Raw genomic sequence first — 17,391 nt, 5'->3', positions numbered from 1 at the left:
TAAGGGCCAGTTGGCTTTCTAAACTGGATTATGGGAGGAAATATGGGAAGGAATAAGTATAAAATCCAAAGAGAAGTCTACAGCTGTATATAAGGCTATTGGATTGTACTAGTGTAAAAATCTTATGTCTCACAACACCTGCATCCCTAGCTCCAGGAGATATAACACCCTCTTCTGGCCTCTGTGGGCATTGCACTCATGTGAACAAACCACAAACAATACAAACAAATACAATTAAAAACCAATCTGTTTTAAAAAATAAAGGTTGGAAGAAACCACACACAAAAAAAAGAATGCTATGATAGCACAACATACTCACTTTAGGGAGTACTGGGAAGTGTACACCATACTCTATATTATTAATTTGTTTCCTTCACAGTCTAATGTCATTAATGAAGTTAAAAAGAACGAGGGAAAGACTAAGAGGCCCGTACATACAAAAAAGATGACAAGCAACTAAAAAATGATGAGACTGTGAGAAATAAATTTATAGGGGAGAGCACATGAGTTACTTATCTAGAACCAGATGATCAGCCCTGAAAACACACAAGCAGGTAACACTATGTACAGTGAGCAGGCTGTACTTAGGTGTTTTGGAATATTTATCTTTGTGTCTGCCTGTCTGACTATCTGGTCTGTCTGTCTGTCTCTCTGTGTGTATGTGTAGTAAGAATTAAGGAAAAAAGAGACTACAAATATAAAAAAGGGAGGAAGAAAGAAAGGGAAAGGTATTATATGATATTACATTCAATTAAATTATATTAAAATCTCAAAGTAGCAGAAATGATTAAAAATAAACCCTCAGAGAGGCCCAAAATGTAGCTGACTGAGACAGATGCATATACTTACACACAGTCAATGGTCTGAGGTTGGGGACCCCTGTGGTTGAATTAAGGAAAGGCTTGAAGAAGCTGAGGAGGAGGGGGCCCTATAGGAAGACCAGCAGTCTCCACTAACTTAGACCCCCGAGATCTCTCAGACACTGAGCCACCATCCAGGCAGCATGCACAAGTTGGTTCATGGTGCCCAATACTTCTACAGTATAGGATTGCTTGGTCTGACCTCAATGAGAGAAGACCTTCTTACCAATGAAAGTATCTGTAGAGATCCTGCAGATACATTACTGGGAAGAATATCAAGAAGATACCAGGTAAGGGGATGGGGAGATGGCTCAGTGTCTAAAAGCCCATGTGGCTGTTCCAGAGGATCTCACTTCAGTTCCAGAATCCCTGCCAGATGTCTCACATCTGCTTCTGAGTCCATCTCCAGAGGATCTGTTGCCCTCTTCTTGGGTATCTGCACAAGTGAGCATCCCAAACAGGATACATACATACATGTGTCATAAATATTTATGTATGCATAGTTAAAATAAAATAAAATGTTTGAAAAAATAAACATTAAACCACAATAATTTAACATATGACTATACAAGGACAAAGGAATGATTAAAAAATATTACTACACAAAGATATGGAAAAATTTCATTATTTTACAAATTTTATAAACTCAATATGTAATGTCAGTATACAGAAGACTATTTCAGCAAAAAATAGCACGGGAATGTGTATGCTTTTGTTTATGGTTTATTGGTTTTTCATTTTAACCAATAAATAAATATAGTTCAGAAACTTACATGACTTCTTTTAAAATTTTCCTAATTTTATTCTGAGGGTAGAAAATGTACATAGCCTAGATTCTCCATACAGAAGAACATGAAATGTGTCAGAATCTATTGGAAGTGTATCAGAAAGACTGTGGACCAAATTAAAAAGATCTAGTTTGAGTGTCTGAGTGTCTACTACTCTAACAGAAGCTGAATAAATGGATTAAGAACCTATACATATGTATAATGATTTGCAAAATACTAATACATTTTTATTTAAAATATACTCTGAAGACATGGACTTAGACTTATATATTAAGTTTTCTCTTTTATCATATCTGCTTTATAAAAGAGAGGAAGGAAGAGAATGAAGATTTCTGAAAAAAAGTAACTCTGTTAATGCCTGACAACTTTAGGTTTTGTGCACAATAGAAAAATAACACAAAAATTTCCCAGTAGCTAAATAATACTAATCAAAGAAGAAACTTATCCATTAAGCTGTTTCATTGTGGGATTATATTAGTTTATTGAATTTGAATTTACAGTATTAAAAATTTAATGAGAACAATGAAAGTAGATACAACAGATAAATGAATAACTGATAAATTATTTTGAAATTACATATGTATGTATATGCATTTTAACTAATATACATAATTATTTAAAAACTAATATTTTATATAATTTACATTGTCCTATCTCTATATTTAATATTAATAAAATCATCTTAATAAGCTAAAGTCAATGTGCTATAGAAGCAGAAGCATTTTTAAAAATATTATAAGTTTTCATAACTTTCTTAGCAGCATTTACTACCTCTGCATTTCTCAGACTGTAAATAAAAGGATTTAACAAAGGAATTATTACTGTATAAAACACAGCCACTGGTATGTCTTTATTACCTTCTTCAAATGGTCTAATATACATGAGAAGACAGGTGTAGAATATTGACACAGAAAAAAAATGGGATGCACAAGTAGAAAATGCTTTTCCTCTGCCATCCTTGGATTTCATCTTGAAAATAGTGAAAAGAATGCAGAAGTAAGAGACCAAGATAGTTGTAATGGTAAAGACTTGAATTGGCATTGAAAAAATATATATCATTAGTTCATTGATAAATGGGTCTGTACAGGAGAGCCGATACAGGGGAAGAATATCACAGAAGAAGTGATCAATGCGATTTGATTTACAGAAAGTTAACCTTAAGAGGCACCCTACTTGAATCAAGGAATGCAGGTTACTGGCTATGAATATGCCTATACTCATCTGAAGGGAGAGCTTCTTGGACATCATGGTGTGGTACTGCAGTGGGTTGCATATGGCCACATAGCGGTCATAGGCCATGGCTGCCAGAAGAAAGCAGTCTGCTGTTTCAGCAAGACAGAGGAAATAGAACTGTGCCATGCATTCATAGAGAGAGATCCTTCTGTCCACAGAAAAGAAGTTCTCTAGCATCTTGGGAGTGATGGCACAGGAGCAGCAGGAGTCCATCAGGGCCAGGTTGCCCAGGAAGATGTACATGGGTGTGTGGAGACGAGGCTCCATGTAGATCAAGGCCACCAGTCCAAGATTCCCCACCATGGTGACCAGATAGATGACAGAGAACACCAGGAACAGAAGTATCTTTAAGTCTGGGTGATCTGAGAATCCTACCAGGATGAACTCTGTTGTCAAGGAGTGATTTGTCTTCTCCATTCTCATTTCTCTACTGAGATGAAATTTTTTTTTAAAGAAATGTAATATTGCAACCAGAATATGTCCTATTCTTCCTCTCTAGTTGCAGCGAACCATTATGGCTCTCTTTAATTTACCTTATCTGTCCCCTGGAATATGTCATGGTACATTATGTAATATGAGAAGGAATCACACATATGTTGTGCACTGCATATTGTGTTAAGATATCTTTTGAGCTAACTCTTAGATGCTTTACATGGATTATTGTATAACTCTCTATAAATATAAGGTCAACATATATCATTTTCTATTTTTCCATATGAATCGCTGTTGTGATAGTAAACTACGTTCCAAAAGTTATAATATTCTGTGGTCAATGAAATGTTTAAAAATAAATTACCCTGTAAATATTTTAATGGCTAATTTATAAAACCTCATAGAACTAGAATGGATTTGAAAAATTTTGTCTTACATTTATCAGCTAATATACTGTTCTATTTTAAATGAAGGCTAGTTTAATTTTTTAAGATTTGATAAAATTGTAGCTGGCATGGTGGAACACGCCCTTAGTACTCTAGGACTTTAGAAGCAGACGTTGTATTTCTCACAGTTTGAGGCCATTCTGGCTTACAGAGCATGTTCCATAACAGCCAGCCCTACCCCTACCCCTGAACGATCAGATAGGATTCTATAATATGATCATTTTCTTTTTACTTATTTTAATATGTTTTGGATATTACTCTACCTTGTCTGATAAATTTTCATAGAATTACCTCTACACTTGATCATCCCTGGTTTTAAATATTTTCTGTCTGGATGTCAGTGCTCTGAATGTGTTCTTTATTACGTATGTTAGTAACAAAGACTCTGCCCACAGGGCACGCTCTGAGATGCGTACAGTAAATACTTGCTGTGTAGTTACCGATATTGTCAGAGTGAAGCAATGTTTTCTTACATTGAATTCACTAAAGGTTTTGCAGTTATACGAGCATTTAAACTTTGAATTCTTTTCTTCCTGACTTACATGTTAGAATTCAATAGACACCCACACGCATTAGATTTTAGTTTTACCATAATAATACTTGAAAATATAAGTACAGAAACAGCATGTATTTTTACAGTTACGATCATTTTTTTTCTTTCTCGGAATTGCTAGTGCTGTCCGGATTTAAATGGATAGTTTTTAAACTCACCCTGTAATTACTGTGTCCTTGGTTTTCACTGTCTAGACTGAACGTAACAGCCTGTATGGTTATTCACTCCCATAACATGGAAGAGTTTCTTGCGATGTGTCACTAGTGTCTTATAAGTAAACTCATAAAATAAATTGCTGCTTGTAATTTTAATATCTACATCTTTCAAATTATGCTATTTTGGAAAAACATTTCAGTACTACAAAAATTGCTTTTATGTGTCAATATAATACAGACAAGTTCATATTTGATTCTAGCCAATGCCGTTTTGTTTTTAAAAATACTGTATTAGAATATTTTACTATGTGAAAACTCCTTTCTAGTGACAAATTAATTATTAAAACAGATCAGAAAGATAATTTTACTATCCTCCTTAGAATTATTTTTCCGAGTTGTTCTGTGTATTTGCCCACAGAACTACAGTGCTTTTCTGTTCAGAGTGGACATTTACTCCTCCATTTTATCTTTCAGTATATGTTCAGAGTCAAACATAAGTAGATGAAATGTACAAAGAAATGCTTACTTATTTTAGATTTCCTTCTTCATATGTAGGCGTGTATTTGAAATCCATCCACATACTGTGAATACACTAACCATCACATTATATGCCCGAATAGTGTCACATGATCTTTACATAGGACTGAAGCCATTGGGGAATAATTTATGAAAATATAGGACATATGGCTCAGTGGCCAGGACAATTATCACATTATCTTTAGGTCAAAAATTAAACAAACCAAACCAAAACAAACATTGATCCTGAAGGGAGTTCTTTGGCATTGAGTGTAGGTACTTCTGTAGACTTTTATCTGAGAAGCTGGTTCCCAAAACATGATTAACCAAACACTTTTATTAGAGGTAAGAGAAATGAGATTTTGAGGTTAAATCAATGTCCATCAAGAAAGTTGTCTTTGACATCATCTTTTTTGTTAATGTACTATTTTTTGTATAGTTCTTTTTATTGAGTCACAGATCATTTAATCATGAAACCTTCATTAAAAGATATAGTATGGATTCTTTTTATTCATTTTTCCCCATCTTTATTAAATTGGGTATTTCTTATTTACACTTTAAATGTTATTCCCTTTCCCAGTTTCCAGGCCAACATCCTTCTAACTCCTCCCCCTCCCCTTCTATATGGGTGTTCTCCCTATCCTCCACCTATTCCTACCCACCCCCCAAGAATCCCGTTCACTGGAGGTACAGCCTTGGCAGGACCAAGGGCTTCCCCTTCCACTGGTGCCCTTACTAGGCTATTTGTTGCTACCTATGCAGGTGGAGCCCAGGGTCAGTCCTTGTATAGTCTTTGGGTAGTGGCTTAGTCCCTGGAAGCTCTGGTTGGTTGGCATTGTTGTTCATATGGGGTCTCAATTCTCTTCAGCTCTTTCAGTCCTTTTTCTGATTCCTTCAATGGGGGTCCTTTTATCAGTTCAGTGGTTTGCTGCTGGCATTCACCTATGTATTTGCCGTATCCTGGCTGTGTCTGTCAGGAGAGATCTACATGCAGTTCCTGTCAGCCTGCACTTCTTTGCTTCATATATCTTATCTAGTTTGGTGGCTGTATATGTATGGGCCATATGTGGGGCAGGCTCTGAGTGGGTGTTCCTTCAGTCTCTGTTTTAATCTTTGCCTCTCTCTTCCCTGCCAAGGGTATTCTTGTTCCCCTTTTAAAGAAGGAGTGAAGCATTCATATTTTGATCATCCGTCTTGAGTTTCATTTGTTCTAGGCATCTAGGGTAATTCAAGCATTTGGGCTAATAGCCACTTATCAGTGAGTGCATACGATGTATGTCTTTCTGTGATTGGGTTAGCTCACTCAGGATGATATTTTCCAGTTCCAACCATTTGCCTACAAATTTCATAAAGCCGTTGTTTTTTGATAGCTGAGTAATATTCCATTTTGTAGATGTACCACATTTTCTGTATCCATTCCTCTGTTGAAGGGCATCTGGGTTCTTTCCAGCTTCTGGCTATTATAAATAAGGCTGCTATGAACATAGTGGAGCACGTGTCTTTTTTATATGTTTGGGCATCTTTTGGGTGTATGCCCAAGAGAGGTATAGCTGGATCCTCAGGCAGTTCAATGTCCAATTTTCTGAGGAACCTCCAGACTGATTTCCAGAATGGTTTTACCAGTCTGCAATCCCACCAACAATGGAGGGATTGCACATCCCATCCTCGCCACATCTGCTGTCACCTGAGTTTTTGATCTTAGCCATTCTGACTGGTATGATATGGAATCTCAGGGTTGTTTTGATTTGCATTTCCCTTATGACTAAAGATGTTGAACATTTCTTTAGGTGTTTCTCAGCCATTTGGCATTCCTCAGCTGGAAATTCTTTGTTTAGCTCTGAACCCCATTTTTTTTTGTTTTTTTTCTTTATTAACTTGAATATTTCTTATTTACATTTCGATTTTTATTCCCTTTCCCAGTTTCCGGGCCAACATCCCCCTAACCCCTCCCCTCCCGTTCTATATGGGTGTTCCCCTCCCCATCCTCCCCCCATTACCACCCTCACCCCAACAATCACGTTCACTGGGGGTTCAGTCTTGACAGGACCAAGGGCTTCCCCTTCCACTGGTGCTCTTACTAGGCTATTCATTGCTACCTATGAGGTAGGAGACCAGGGTCAGTCCATGTATTGTCTTTGGGTAGTGGCTTAAACCCTGGAAGCTCTGGTTGCTTGACATTGTTTGAACCCCATTTTTTAATAGGGTCTATTTGTCTCCCTGAAGTCTAACTTTGTGAGTTCTTTGTATATTTTGGATATAAGGCCTCTATCTGTTGTAGGATTGCTAAATATCTTTTCCGAATCTGTTGGTTGCTGTTTGTCCTAACCACAGTGTCCTTTGCCTCACAGAAACTTTATGAGATCCCATTTGTTAATTCCTGAGCTTAGAGCATAAGTCATTGGTGTTTTGTTCAGGAGACTTTCTCCAGTGCACGTGTATTCAAGATTCTTCCCCACTTTTTCTTCTATTAGTTTGAGTGTATCTGGTTTGATGTGGAGGTCCTTGATCCACTTGGACTTAAGGTTTGTACAGGGTGATAAGCATGAATCAATCTGCAGTCTTCTATATGTTGACCTCCAGTTGAACCAGCACCATTTGCTGAAAATGCTATTTTTCCCCATTGGATAGTTTTGGCTCCTTTGTCAAAAATCAAGTGGCCATAGGTGTGTGGGTTCATTTCTGGGTCTTCAATTCTATTCCACTGGTCTATCTGCCTGTCTCTGTACCAATACCATGCAGTTTTTATGACCTTTGCTCTGTGATACTGCTTGAGTTCAGGTATAGTGATTCCCCTGGAATTCCTTTTATTGTTGAGGATAGTTTTAGCTATCCTGTGATTTTTGTTAATCCAGATGAATTTCCAAATTGTTCTGTCTAACTCTGTGAAAAATTGGATTTGCATTTTGTCAAATGCTCTCTCAGCATGTGTTTCATGCTGAGATGATCATGTGTTTCTCACAATGATCATGTGTTTTTTATATTTCAGTTTGTTTATATAGTCGATTACATTGATGACTTTCTGTATATTAAACTATCCCTGCATACCTGGGATGAAGCCTACTTGATCATCATGGATGATTGTTTTGATGTGTTCTTGGATTTATTCTGTTTGCAAGAATTTTATTGAGTATTTTTCTGTTGATATTCATAGGGGAAATTGGTCTGGCCTTTTTCTTTGTTGGGTCTTATGTGGTTTAGGTATAAGAGTAATTGTGGCTTCATAGAAGGAATTTGGTAGTGCTCTGTCTGGTTCAATTTTGTGGAATAGTTTGGATAGTATTGATATGAGGTCTTCTATGAAGGTCTGATAGAATTCTGCAATGAACCCATCTGGACCTGGGCTCTTTTGTTTGGAAGACTTTTAATGACTGCTTCTATTTCGTTACAAGTTATGGGCTTGTTTAAATGGTTTATCTGTTCCTGATTTAACTTTGGTTCCTGGTATCTCTCTAGGAAATTGTCCATTTCCTCCAGATTTTCAAGTTTTATTGAATATAGGCTTTTGTAGTAGGATTTGATGATGTTTTGAATTTTCTGTTTCTGTTCTTAATGTACTTGATTAATTAAGCTTGATCAAGCTCGTTTACACGGAAATGACAATGGGCAAAGAAACAATATGGATCACCTGGTAACAGACAATTTGGAAAAGGAGTTTGATTTCTGGATAGGCCAACAGAACCAGGTGTAGTCAACTGGAATCACATGCTTTTCTTTCACTACATTCAGTACATCTGACCACATCCTCTAGACTCATTTTTGGAAATATCACTGACATTATGTCCTTTAGTGTCATTTATATGTTGAGAAATAAACAGAGATTAAAGTTGTTGTCTTTGAGGCTGTGTTGCTTTGTTCAGCTCCATGAAATTGGAGATAAATGGAGTCTATGAAACTATTACCATGATTAATGTAAGCAATGCCATGATAACCATTTTAATGAATTCTTTTTCATCCTTTATTATAGACATGATTCTTTTTTGTGTGTACAAAAATAGTTTTGGATCCTATTTATTCTACATGACACTGTTTTTAGGCTTTCCTCTCATTATCTTGGTTTTATTAATGATTTCATTCATTTACATTCCAAATTCTTAACCCATTCCTATTCCCCTTTGCTTCTTCTGAGAGGGTGCTATCCCCACTGTGCATCTATCCCTCTTTCATGGGGCATCAAGTCTCTACATATGCATTCTTTCCCACTGATGCCAGACAAGGGAGTCCTCTGGTGCAAAGGATCCAAGAGCCGTAGACCAGCCCAGGTAAGCTGTTTGGTTGTTGGATTAGTCTCTGGGAACACTCAGGGTCTGGGTTAGTTGACACTGTTGGATTCCTACTGTGTTGGTATCACCTTCAGCTACTTCAAACCTTTCCCTAAATCTTCCAAGGGGCCCCTGACCTCAGTCCAATGCTTAGCTGTAAGTACCTGTATATGTCTTAGTCAGCTGTTGACAGATCATCTCAGAGGAAAGTAATGGTAGGCTCCTGTCTGCAAGAATACCTTAGCATCAGTAAAAGTGCCAGGGTTTGGTGCCTATCCAAATCCAACTCATAAGGGGAAACAAAATAATCATGGGGCACAGAAGGAGAGAGGAACACAGATGGAAAAGTGGAGGGTAAGGGGAAATGGGGTCAGGATCAGATATTAGGGGCTGGGGAGGACTGGGGAGAAGCCCAGAGGGGCTGGAAAATGAATGGAATTCTGTAGCTGCAGCATGAATGTTATTTAAATTTATTGAAAAATAGAAATGTCCATTACACTGAGTGAAGAACACAGGCACAGAACCATGAATTCTGCATGATCTCAGGTTTGGAATCTAATGAAGGTCACAGCATTAGGGAATAGAATGGGTGTTACCTGAGCCTGGAGAGTCCAGTGAGACAGTGGAAGGTGAATGAGTAGTGAGCTACAGAGCGGCAGGGAGCTCAATTCAGAAAGGTGAATACAGGTCACAGTCACATTTAGTAGAGGTTCAAAGCTGAAATAAACGATTGTGAAGGTTTTCATAACATAGAAGTGATCAAAATTTTAGGAGGCAAATGTGTCTAACCTGATAATGCACACAGATATTAAACCATAAATGGCATCTAATATAAATAGTGAATGGGTATAATGTGTGGGAGTGTATATACATGTAGGAGTTATGGGGATACCTTCTTTTTCCTCTCAAAAGAGGTTTCTTCCAGCAATCCCAAGCATTCCTGATGGCTCCACCTCCTTACCTTCACAGTGCTAGGACTACAGGCATGGCCACACCCAGCTTTTTACTTGGTTACTAAGCTGTAAACTCAGGTATTGGATGTAGCTTTCTGACTGCAGTTTCCACTGGACTTTTATTTCATCAAGTTCTTTTTCTTTCATTTTTTGTTTTAATCTTAAAGATTTCCAAGTTTTCATATGGTGAATTGTCCCTCTAAGTCTTGATGTTGCTGTGCCTTTTCATATTTCCTGTGACTGGCACATCTTCTGAAGTGCACCACTACTAATTTTTGCATGATTTCTTTTTTCTTTTCCACGTGGAAAGATTTAATGAGAGAATAAGAGTAGAAGAGGAGAGAAAAAGAGGCTGGCCATGAGCACATAGAGGGAAGGGGGGGGTGATGGGCTGAGAAGGGACAGAGACAAAGGGGAAGAGGATATGAGAGCAGAGAAGAATAAGAGCGCATGATTTCATTAAACATTTCAGACTTGTTTTATTTTGGCAAAATATACACCCACATAATATCCGATGTGTCACCATAACCATCTCAAATATGGAACTCGATGGAAGTAAGCAGTCACCATACCCATCATTTCCAGAAGCTTTTAACAATCCTTCCCAATACAAAGTGAATGTCCATTAAATACTCATTCTCCATTCCACCATACTCCCAAGCAACTGCCATTCTACAGTCTGATGGATCTGACTACTGAAGAGTCCATTATTGATGAAACTATTCTCTTTGTTATTTTTAAAATCCAGTGGAGAATTACTAATTCTCCATTCCTTCGTGCTCCCAAGCAACTACCATTCTGCATTCTATTGATGGATCTGACTACTGGAGAGTCCATTATAGCTGAAACCACACAGTGTTGTTATTTTAAAACCCAACCCATTCTAACATGGTCTCATCCATGTTAAAGTCAAACTATGTACTCCTGGCTAGCCTAGAAGTCTTTACAGAAAAGATGTGCCTCAAACTCACAGAGATCCTCCTGCTTCTGCCTTTATTTTTGGGATTAAAAGTGTGTGTCCTTTTTTCTTTTTAAAATGCAGAATAATATTCCATTTTATGGACAAAGTACATCATGCCTCACCTTCATTTAATAATAGACATTTAGCCCTAAATTTAACTACTTTGAATAATACTATTACGAATAGGGTTACACAAACATCTTGTCCTAATTACTACTATTATTGGTGTGATGAAACCGTGACCGAAAGCATGTTGTTTACACTTTCACTTAATAGTTCATCAATTAAGGAAGTCAGGGAAGAAACCTGAATATAGAAGCTGATTCAGAGACTGTGGAGGGGTGCTGCTTACTTGGTTGCTTCCTCTGGTTTGCTCAACCTGTTTTCTTATAGAATCCAGGACTATTATTCTAAGCATGATATCATCCACAATGGATTGTGTTCTCCTTCATTAGTCATGAATTAATAAAATGCCCCAAATGTTTGCCTAGAGCCTGATCTTAGGGAGGTAATTTTTTTCTTTCCTTTGGGTTTTTTAAAATCTTTTTATTTCTTCTTTGTGAATTTCACATTATGCACCCCAATCCCACTCATCTTCCATCCCTTCATATCTGTATTTTCCCCTTGCAACCTCCCCCGCAAAAGAAAAATAAATCTGTGGAACACATAGTCTGTCACACAAACAGCTTTACTTTTGAATGTTCATTGCAATGAATCCTTGGTTTGGTTTGAGGCCTCTGGCTACTATTAAACTATCAATACTGGATTCTCTCCAGGACTCCTCTTAGATATTCTATTGTTTCCCTGTGTTATGGAGATCCTCTGTCTTTGGATCTGCAAGACTGGCCTTTTTATGCAGTCCAACAGTTCATAAGAGGTGGATGTTGAGATGGGTCAACTCAGTCGTAAGTGAAATCTGAGTTGGTCATCCCATCAGGTCTCCTGCATCCACACCACTATAGTAAGCTCTTCTGCTTTGCACAGGCATGGGATGGGGCCAGGTCTCCCTTGCTTCCTCCACCACAGCTTCACTGTGCTGCTCAAGTGTAGTGTGGGTATATTGCTTTCCCTAGCCATGTCTCCTGAGTGTCACAGCTGATGAGAGGTGGGACCTGTTCTGCTTTATCCACTCACTTGGTGCTAGCTCTCCCTCAGAGCTTGTAAAGGACTACTTGCTCAGCACAGTGCTTGGACATCAACATGCCCTCAGGTGGCAGCTAGAACCAGGAAGATCTTTATGGCCATTGGTGGTAACATGAAACTCAGATATCCACATAGACACTGGGTATTGCTGCGCCCAACCTCGACCAGCAAGGAAGACACGCTCACAAGAGATTTCTTCAAGCAGTTTTACTCAGGAACCTTGATACAATCTTCTGACCTCTATCTCTTCTGACTCTCTCTCCCCGGGAATGCCCTGCACCACACTTAAATAGCTAGCACTGGCCAGTCTTAGCAAGCCACGTGGATCATGTAGATAGGCTGTCACTATGCGGAAGCTAGCAGGCCAGGCAGACATAGCCAAATAAGGACTTGTTTACTGCAAGGAGTGCTCACCATTGGGAGGGTGGAAGGCGGAAACCAGCGCCATCTTTGAGGCGCAGCACGTGGCAGCTCTCTACAGGATATGATAATACGACAAACCCATGTACATGGCTTCTGGTAGCAGCTTGGCCTGCATGTCATCATGGCCTCAGTTGGCTGCTCAGGCTGCTCTATTTAGATTATCCCTCAGCATAAATGCAGCCTCTGGACTGAAACTTGGTCTTGGTCTTGGCAGCAGCTCAGATCACTGACATCTAGATGACCTTTGGTGGCAATATGGGCCACAGGGATCATTAAAGACTCTGGTTGCAGAAGTATGATGGACCTAGACCTGGTGTTTGGTGGCAGACCAGGCCTAGACATTATAGTAGCCTCAGGTGCTTTCTCAGGCTCCTTATATCCACCTATTTCCTCTCCAGTCCCACCTTTCTTCACAGTGCACAAACCACCCAAGTTTCACTTTTTCCCCCATCTCTCTAGCATGCACCCTATCTTATCATCTCACATCACAGTTTCACAGGGCTATGGGAGGAGGTTGAATATCTCTATTCCAGTCACCCCAGGGCCTCATGGTGATCTTTTGAACAAAGAAATTGCTCCCCCCAGAAGCCTTCACTTCCATTTAAAGAAGAAAATGGATAATAGTAATAATATACAACAAAGACAGGCGTACAAACATCCCCAAGATATAGTTGCAAGTTGGAACTGTACACTCAAAAGGAATGAAAATGGAAAGGACATAGAAAAAAGAAGCTAAATAATAAAGGTAAAGATGAATAATATGACACAAAAATAATAAGGGGAGATAAAGAAAGGTAAGGAGAGGAAAGATTATGGGATGAAGATACCAAACTAACAGTAAAGGAAAGCTAAAAACGACTTACAAAAAATTAAAAAATATCAATGTGAATACTTTCTTCTTTGTAAGGATATCGAGTATGAGATACTTTGATAGTTCACCTCAAGATTCTAGTTTTAAAGTTCAATAGGAAGAGGAATGGCATAAGTTACTGCTTCTTCGATCTGACATGTTAACCTGTCAACGAGGGTGCTGAGGCTACCTGGAAGATAATGGGGACAAGAGACGTGAAGAAGGCTATCAAGACAAGGGCCTGATCAAGGTGACAATTTTATTTTTTCCCAAGGCTGAATTTATACCATAACAGGGGTAACAGAAGGAGGGGGGAAGTGAGAAACATTTACACAGGCCAAGGATAAAATATTCATGTGGTTAGGGAATTGGCTGATGTTAACTGGATGTTAGAAAGGTCACAGGTTTGTCATATCTATTAGTCAGCAGGATATTGGTTTTTCAGGAAGGTTACAGGTCATCACACTGGGCATCTTGATGTCAGATGTATTTCTCAGCAAGGTCAGAACTTTATCATATCATTATTCATCCTGACCACTAGATTTGTATTAGTCTTCTGTAGCTGGCTGGGGATCTTCCATGAACCAGGTCCTACTTACTCTAACCATAATATTAACATCAATAATGGAGGGTTTCAAAGGCATTGCTCCCAACATTAACTCAAATAGGGCTGTGTAGAGGCCAAGCCTCACTTTGCCCTACCTGCCTTTTCCTTGACCCAAAACAACCACTACAATCAGAATGTACTTATATTTTCAAATATGAGCCTGGTAGTACAGTGAGGCTAGAAGCAACCTCAAATCCATTTCTGCCAGTGAAGAAAGGAAGAACCTCTTTGATAATCCCTCACACCTGTGGCAATTGGTCAGCACACACATTTAGGGATGCTTGAAGAGAACAAATTTGTTACCCAACTTCTCTGGGGCTCTGTGTACTGGGTTTTAAAAGCAAGCTCCACTGATGATGCATATCACAAGGCGTGAATGGTCATGGTGATCTCTATCTCAGGTCCCTCTACTCACCACATACAATTGAGTTCATTCATCTCAGAAGTTGAGCCAATCTTCTCAAAATAAACATCCTCCACTATCCTTTGACATGTATCAGAGTCCCATTTCATACTGCATAGACCTACGATCTTGATTATGCATCCAAGTTTCCATTGGATTCCTGATACTGTGCCTTAATACTAAGGGGGATCTTAAGAAGTATTAGAACACTGATATGTTTAGTAAAATCTCACCATAGCACCAGTGTGCAAGTTAGCAAGTCAGAGAATCCACTCTTCAGTGCCTTCTTGCTGTAGGCAGAAATTTCAGGTCTCCCATATATAAATTTATAGACTGCAGTTTCTGTTTCCGAAAGAGATCTTCCTTTCCCCTTTGCTTAAGACCCAATAGAGGGTAAGTGGTTGAGTGAGGGAGTGTGGGGGTGCCCTTCCGACTGTGTTCTCTGGTACCTGATGTTAGAATCTTCATTTCTGTTACAGATCTGTACTGTTGTTTTGTCCTTGTTCTCATATGACTTTCTGTACACATCCACGTGTCCCTGTCTCTGCAGTACCACACCTGTTTTCTCCCACCACTGCAAACATGCCGGAATGTGTGGAGTGTGTCTAGCATTTTCAAACTCTCAAACAGTTTTCTTTAATACTGATTTGATTTTAAAGTATTTCCAGAATTTATGACCCTTCTTCCTGTATGGAATAAGCCATGTAGGTCTTTTCTCTTTAAATTTTATCTAGATATGTTTGCTTTCTAACAAATTGTATGGAAAGAATATAGATAAATTTCCAATTCTGAAACCAAGCATACCTTATTTTAGTCAAGCCAACTAAGCTGTTAACATCAGCAATATGGGATGTTGATGTCAAAACTACCTGGTGCAATAAGCAGATGTAAATACTGTGATATTCTTCTCCCAATAATAAATCCAGTGATAGAAAAATGTGAGGCAGGCCAAAACTAGAATGATATAACTTATGCAGGCAGAATTCTCAAGTGTGGTCATGGATAATATAGTCCAAAACTGTCACACTTTATAAGAAAGTAAACGGAGTTGACAACTAAGGGCCAGTTGGCTTTCTAAACTGGATTATGGGAAGAAATATGGGAAGGAATAAGTATAAAATCCAAAGAGAAGTCTACAGCTGTATATAAGGCTATTGGATTGTACTAGTGTAAAAATCTTATGTCACAACACCTGCAACCCTAGCTCCAGGAGATGTAACACCCTCTTCTGGCCTCTGTGGGCATTGCACTCAGGTGAACAAACCACAAACAATACAAGCATATACAATTGAACACCAATCTGTTTTAAAAAATAAAGGTTTGGAAGAAACTACAAAAAAAAAGAATTCTATGACAGTACAAGATACTCACTTTAGGGAGCACTGGGAAGTGTACACCAAACTCTATATTATTACGCTGTTTCCTTCACAGTCTAATGTCATTAACAATAATGAAGTTAAAAAGAATGAGGGAAAGAGTAGGAGGCCTCTACATACAAAAAAGGATGACAAGCAACTAAAGAATGATGAGACTGTGAGAAATAAATTTACAGGGGAGAGCACATGAATTACTTATCTAGAACCAGATGATCAGCCCTGAAAACACACAAGCAGGTAACACTATGCACAGTGAGCAGGCTGTACTTAGGTGTTTTGGACTATTTATCTTTGTGTCTGTCTGCCTGTCTGCCTGTCTGCCTATCTGGTCTGTCTGTCTCTTGGTCTGTCTGTCTGTCGGTCTGTCTGCCTGCCTGCCTCCCTGTGTGTATGTATAGTAGGAATTAATGAAAAAAGAGACCACAAATTTAAAAAGAGCAAGAAAGGGAGGAAGAAAGGGCAAGGGAATATATGATATTAAATTTGATTTAATTATATTAAAATCTCAAAGTAGCAGAAATGATTAAAAATAAACCCTCAGAGGGGCCCAACAAGTAACTGACTGAGACAGACACATATACTTATACACAATCAATGTTCTGAAGTCGGGGACCCCTGTGGTTGAATTAAGGAAGGGCTTGAAGAAGCTGAGGAGGAGGGGGCCCTATAGGAAGACCAGCAGTCTCCACTAACCTAGACCCCCGAGATCTCTCAGACACTGAGCCAACATTCAGGCAGCATACACCAGCTGATTCACGGTGCCCAATACAAATACAGCAGAGGATTGCTTTTTCTGGCCTCAGTGAGAGAAGACCTTCTTACCAGTGAAAACATCTGTAGAGTTCCCACAGATACATTACTGAGAAGAATATCAAGAAGAAACCAGGTAAGGGGATGGGGAGATGGCTCCGTGTCTAAAAGCCCATGTGGCTGTTCCAGAGGATCTCACTTCAGTTCCAGAATCCCTGCCAGATGGCTCACATCTGCTTCTGAGTCCATCTCCAGAGGATCTGTTGCCCTCTTCTTGGGTATCTGCACAAGTGATCATCCCAAACATGACACATATATACATGTGATATATATATTTATATATGCATAGATAAAAATAAAATAAAACATTTGAAAAATAAAGATTAAACCACAATAGTTTAACACATGCCTATATAAGGACAAAGGAATGAATGAAAAATATTACTACACAAAGATATGGAAAAAATTACATTATTTTTCAAATTTTAAAATTCAATATATAATGTTGGTATACAGAAGACTATTTCAGCAAAAAATTGAATGGGAATGTGTATACTTTTGTTTATGGTTTATTGGTTTTTCATTTTAACCAATAAATAAATGTAGTCATGGAGAAACTTACATGACTTCTTTTAAAATTTTTCCTAATTTTATTTTGAGGGTAGAAAATGTACATAGCCTAG

General features: G+C 38.5%; 1 protein-coding gene across 1 annotated transcript; it reads right to left on the bottom strand.

Moving 5' to 3' along the window:
* Positions 1 to 2,344: 2,344 nt before the first annotated feature.
* Positions 2,345 to 3,298, bottom strand: Or5k16 (olfactory receptor family 5 subfamily K member 16). Its single transcript, NM_001000049.1, has one exon. It carries the CDS (start codon positions 3,296 to 3,298, stop codon positions 2,345 to 2,347), a length of 954 nt encoding a protein of 317 aa, NP_001000049.1.
* Positions 3,299 to 17,391: the final 14,093 nt, after the last annotated feature.

This window comes from Rattus norvegicus, chromosome 11 (genome assembly GCF_021556685.1).
Source record: "Rattus norvegicus strain SHRSP/BbbUtx chromosome 11, alternate assembly SHRSP_T2T, whole genome shotgun sequence".
Classification (NCBI taxonomy): domain Eukaryota; kingdom Metazoa; phylum Chordata; class Mammalia; order Rodentia; family Muridae; genus Rattus; species Rattus norvegicus.
This window is presented reverse-complemented; position numbering and strand designations above follow the sequence as displayed.

What these genes read in the sequence shown, in the direction of transcription:
- Or5k16 (NM_001000049.1), bottom strand. Translation starts at nt 3,298, where the DNA reads ATGGAGAAGACAAATCACTCCTTGACAACAGAGTTCATCCTGGTAGGA.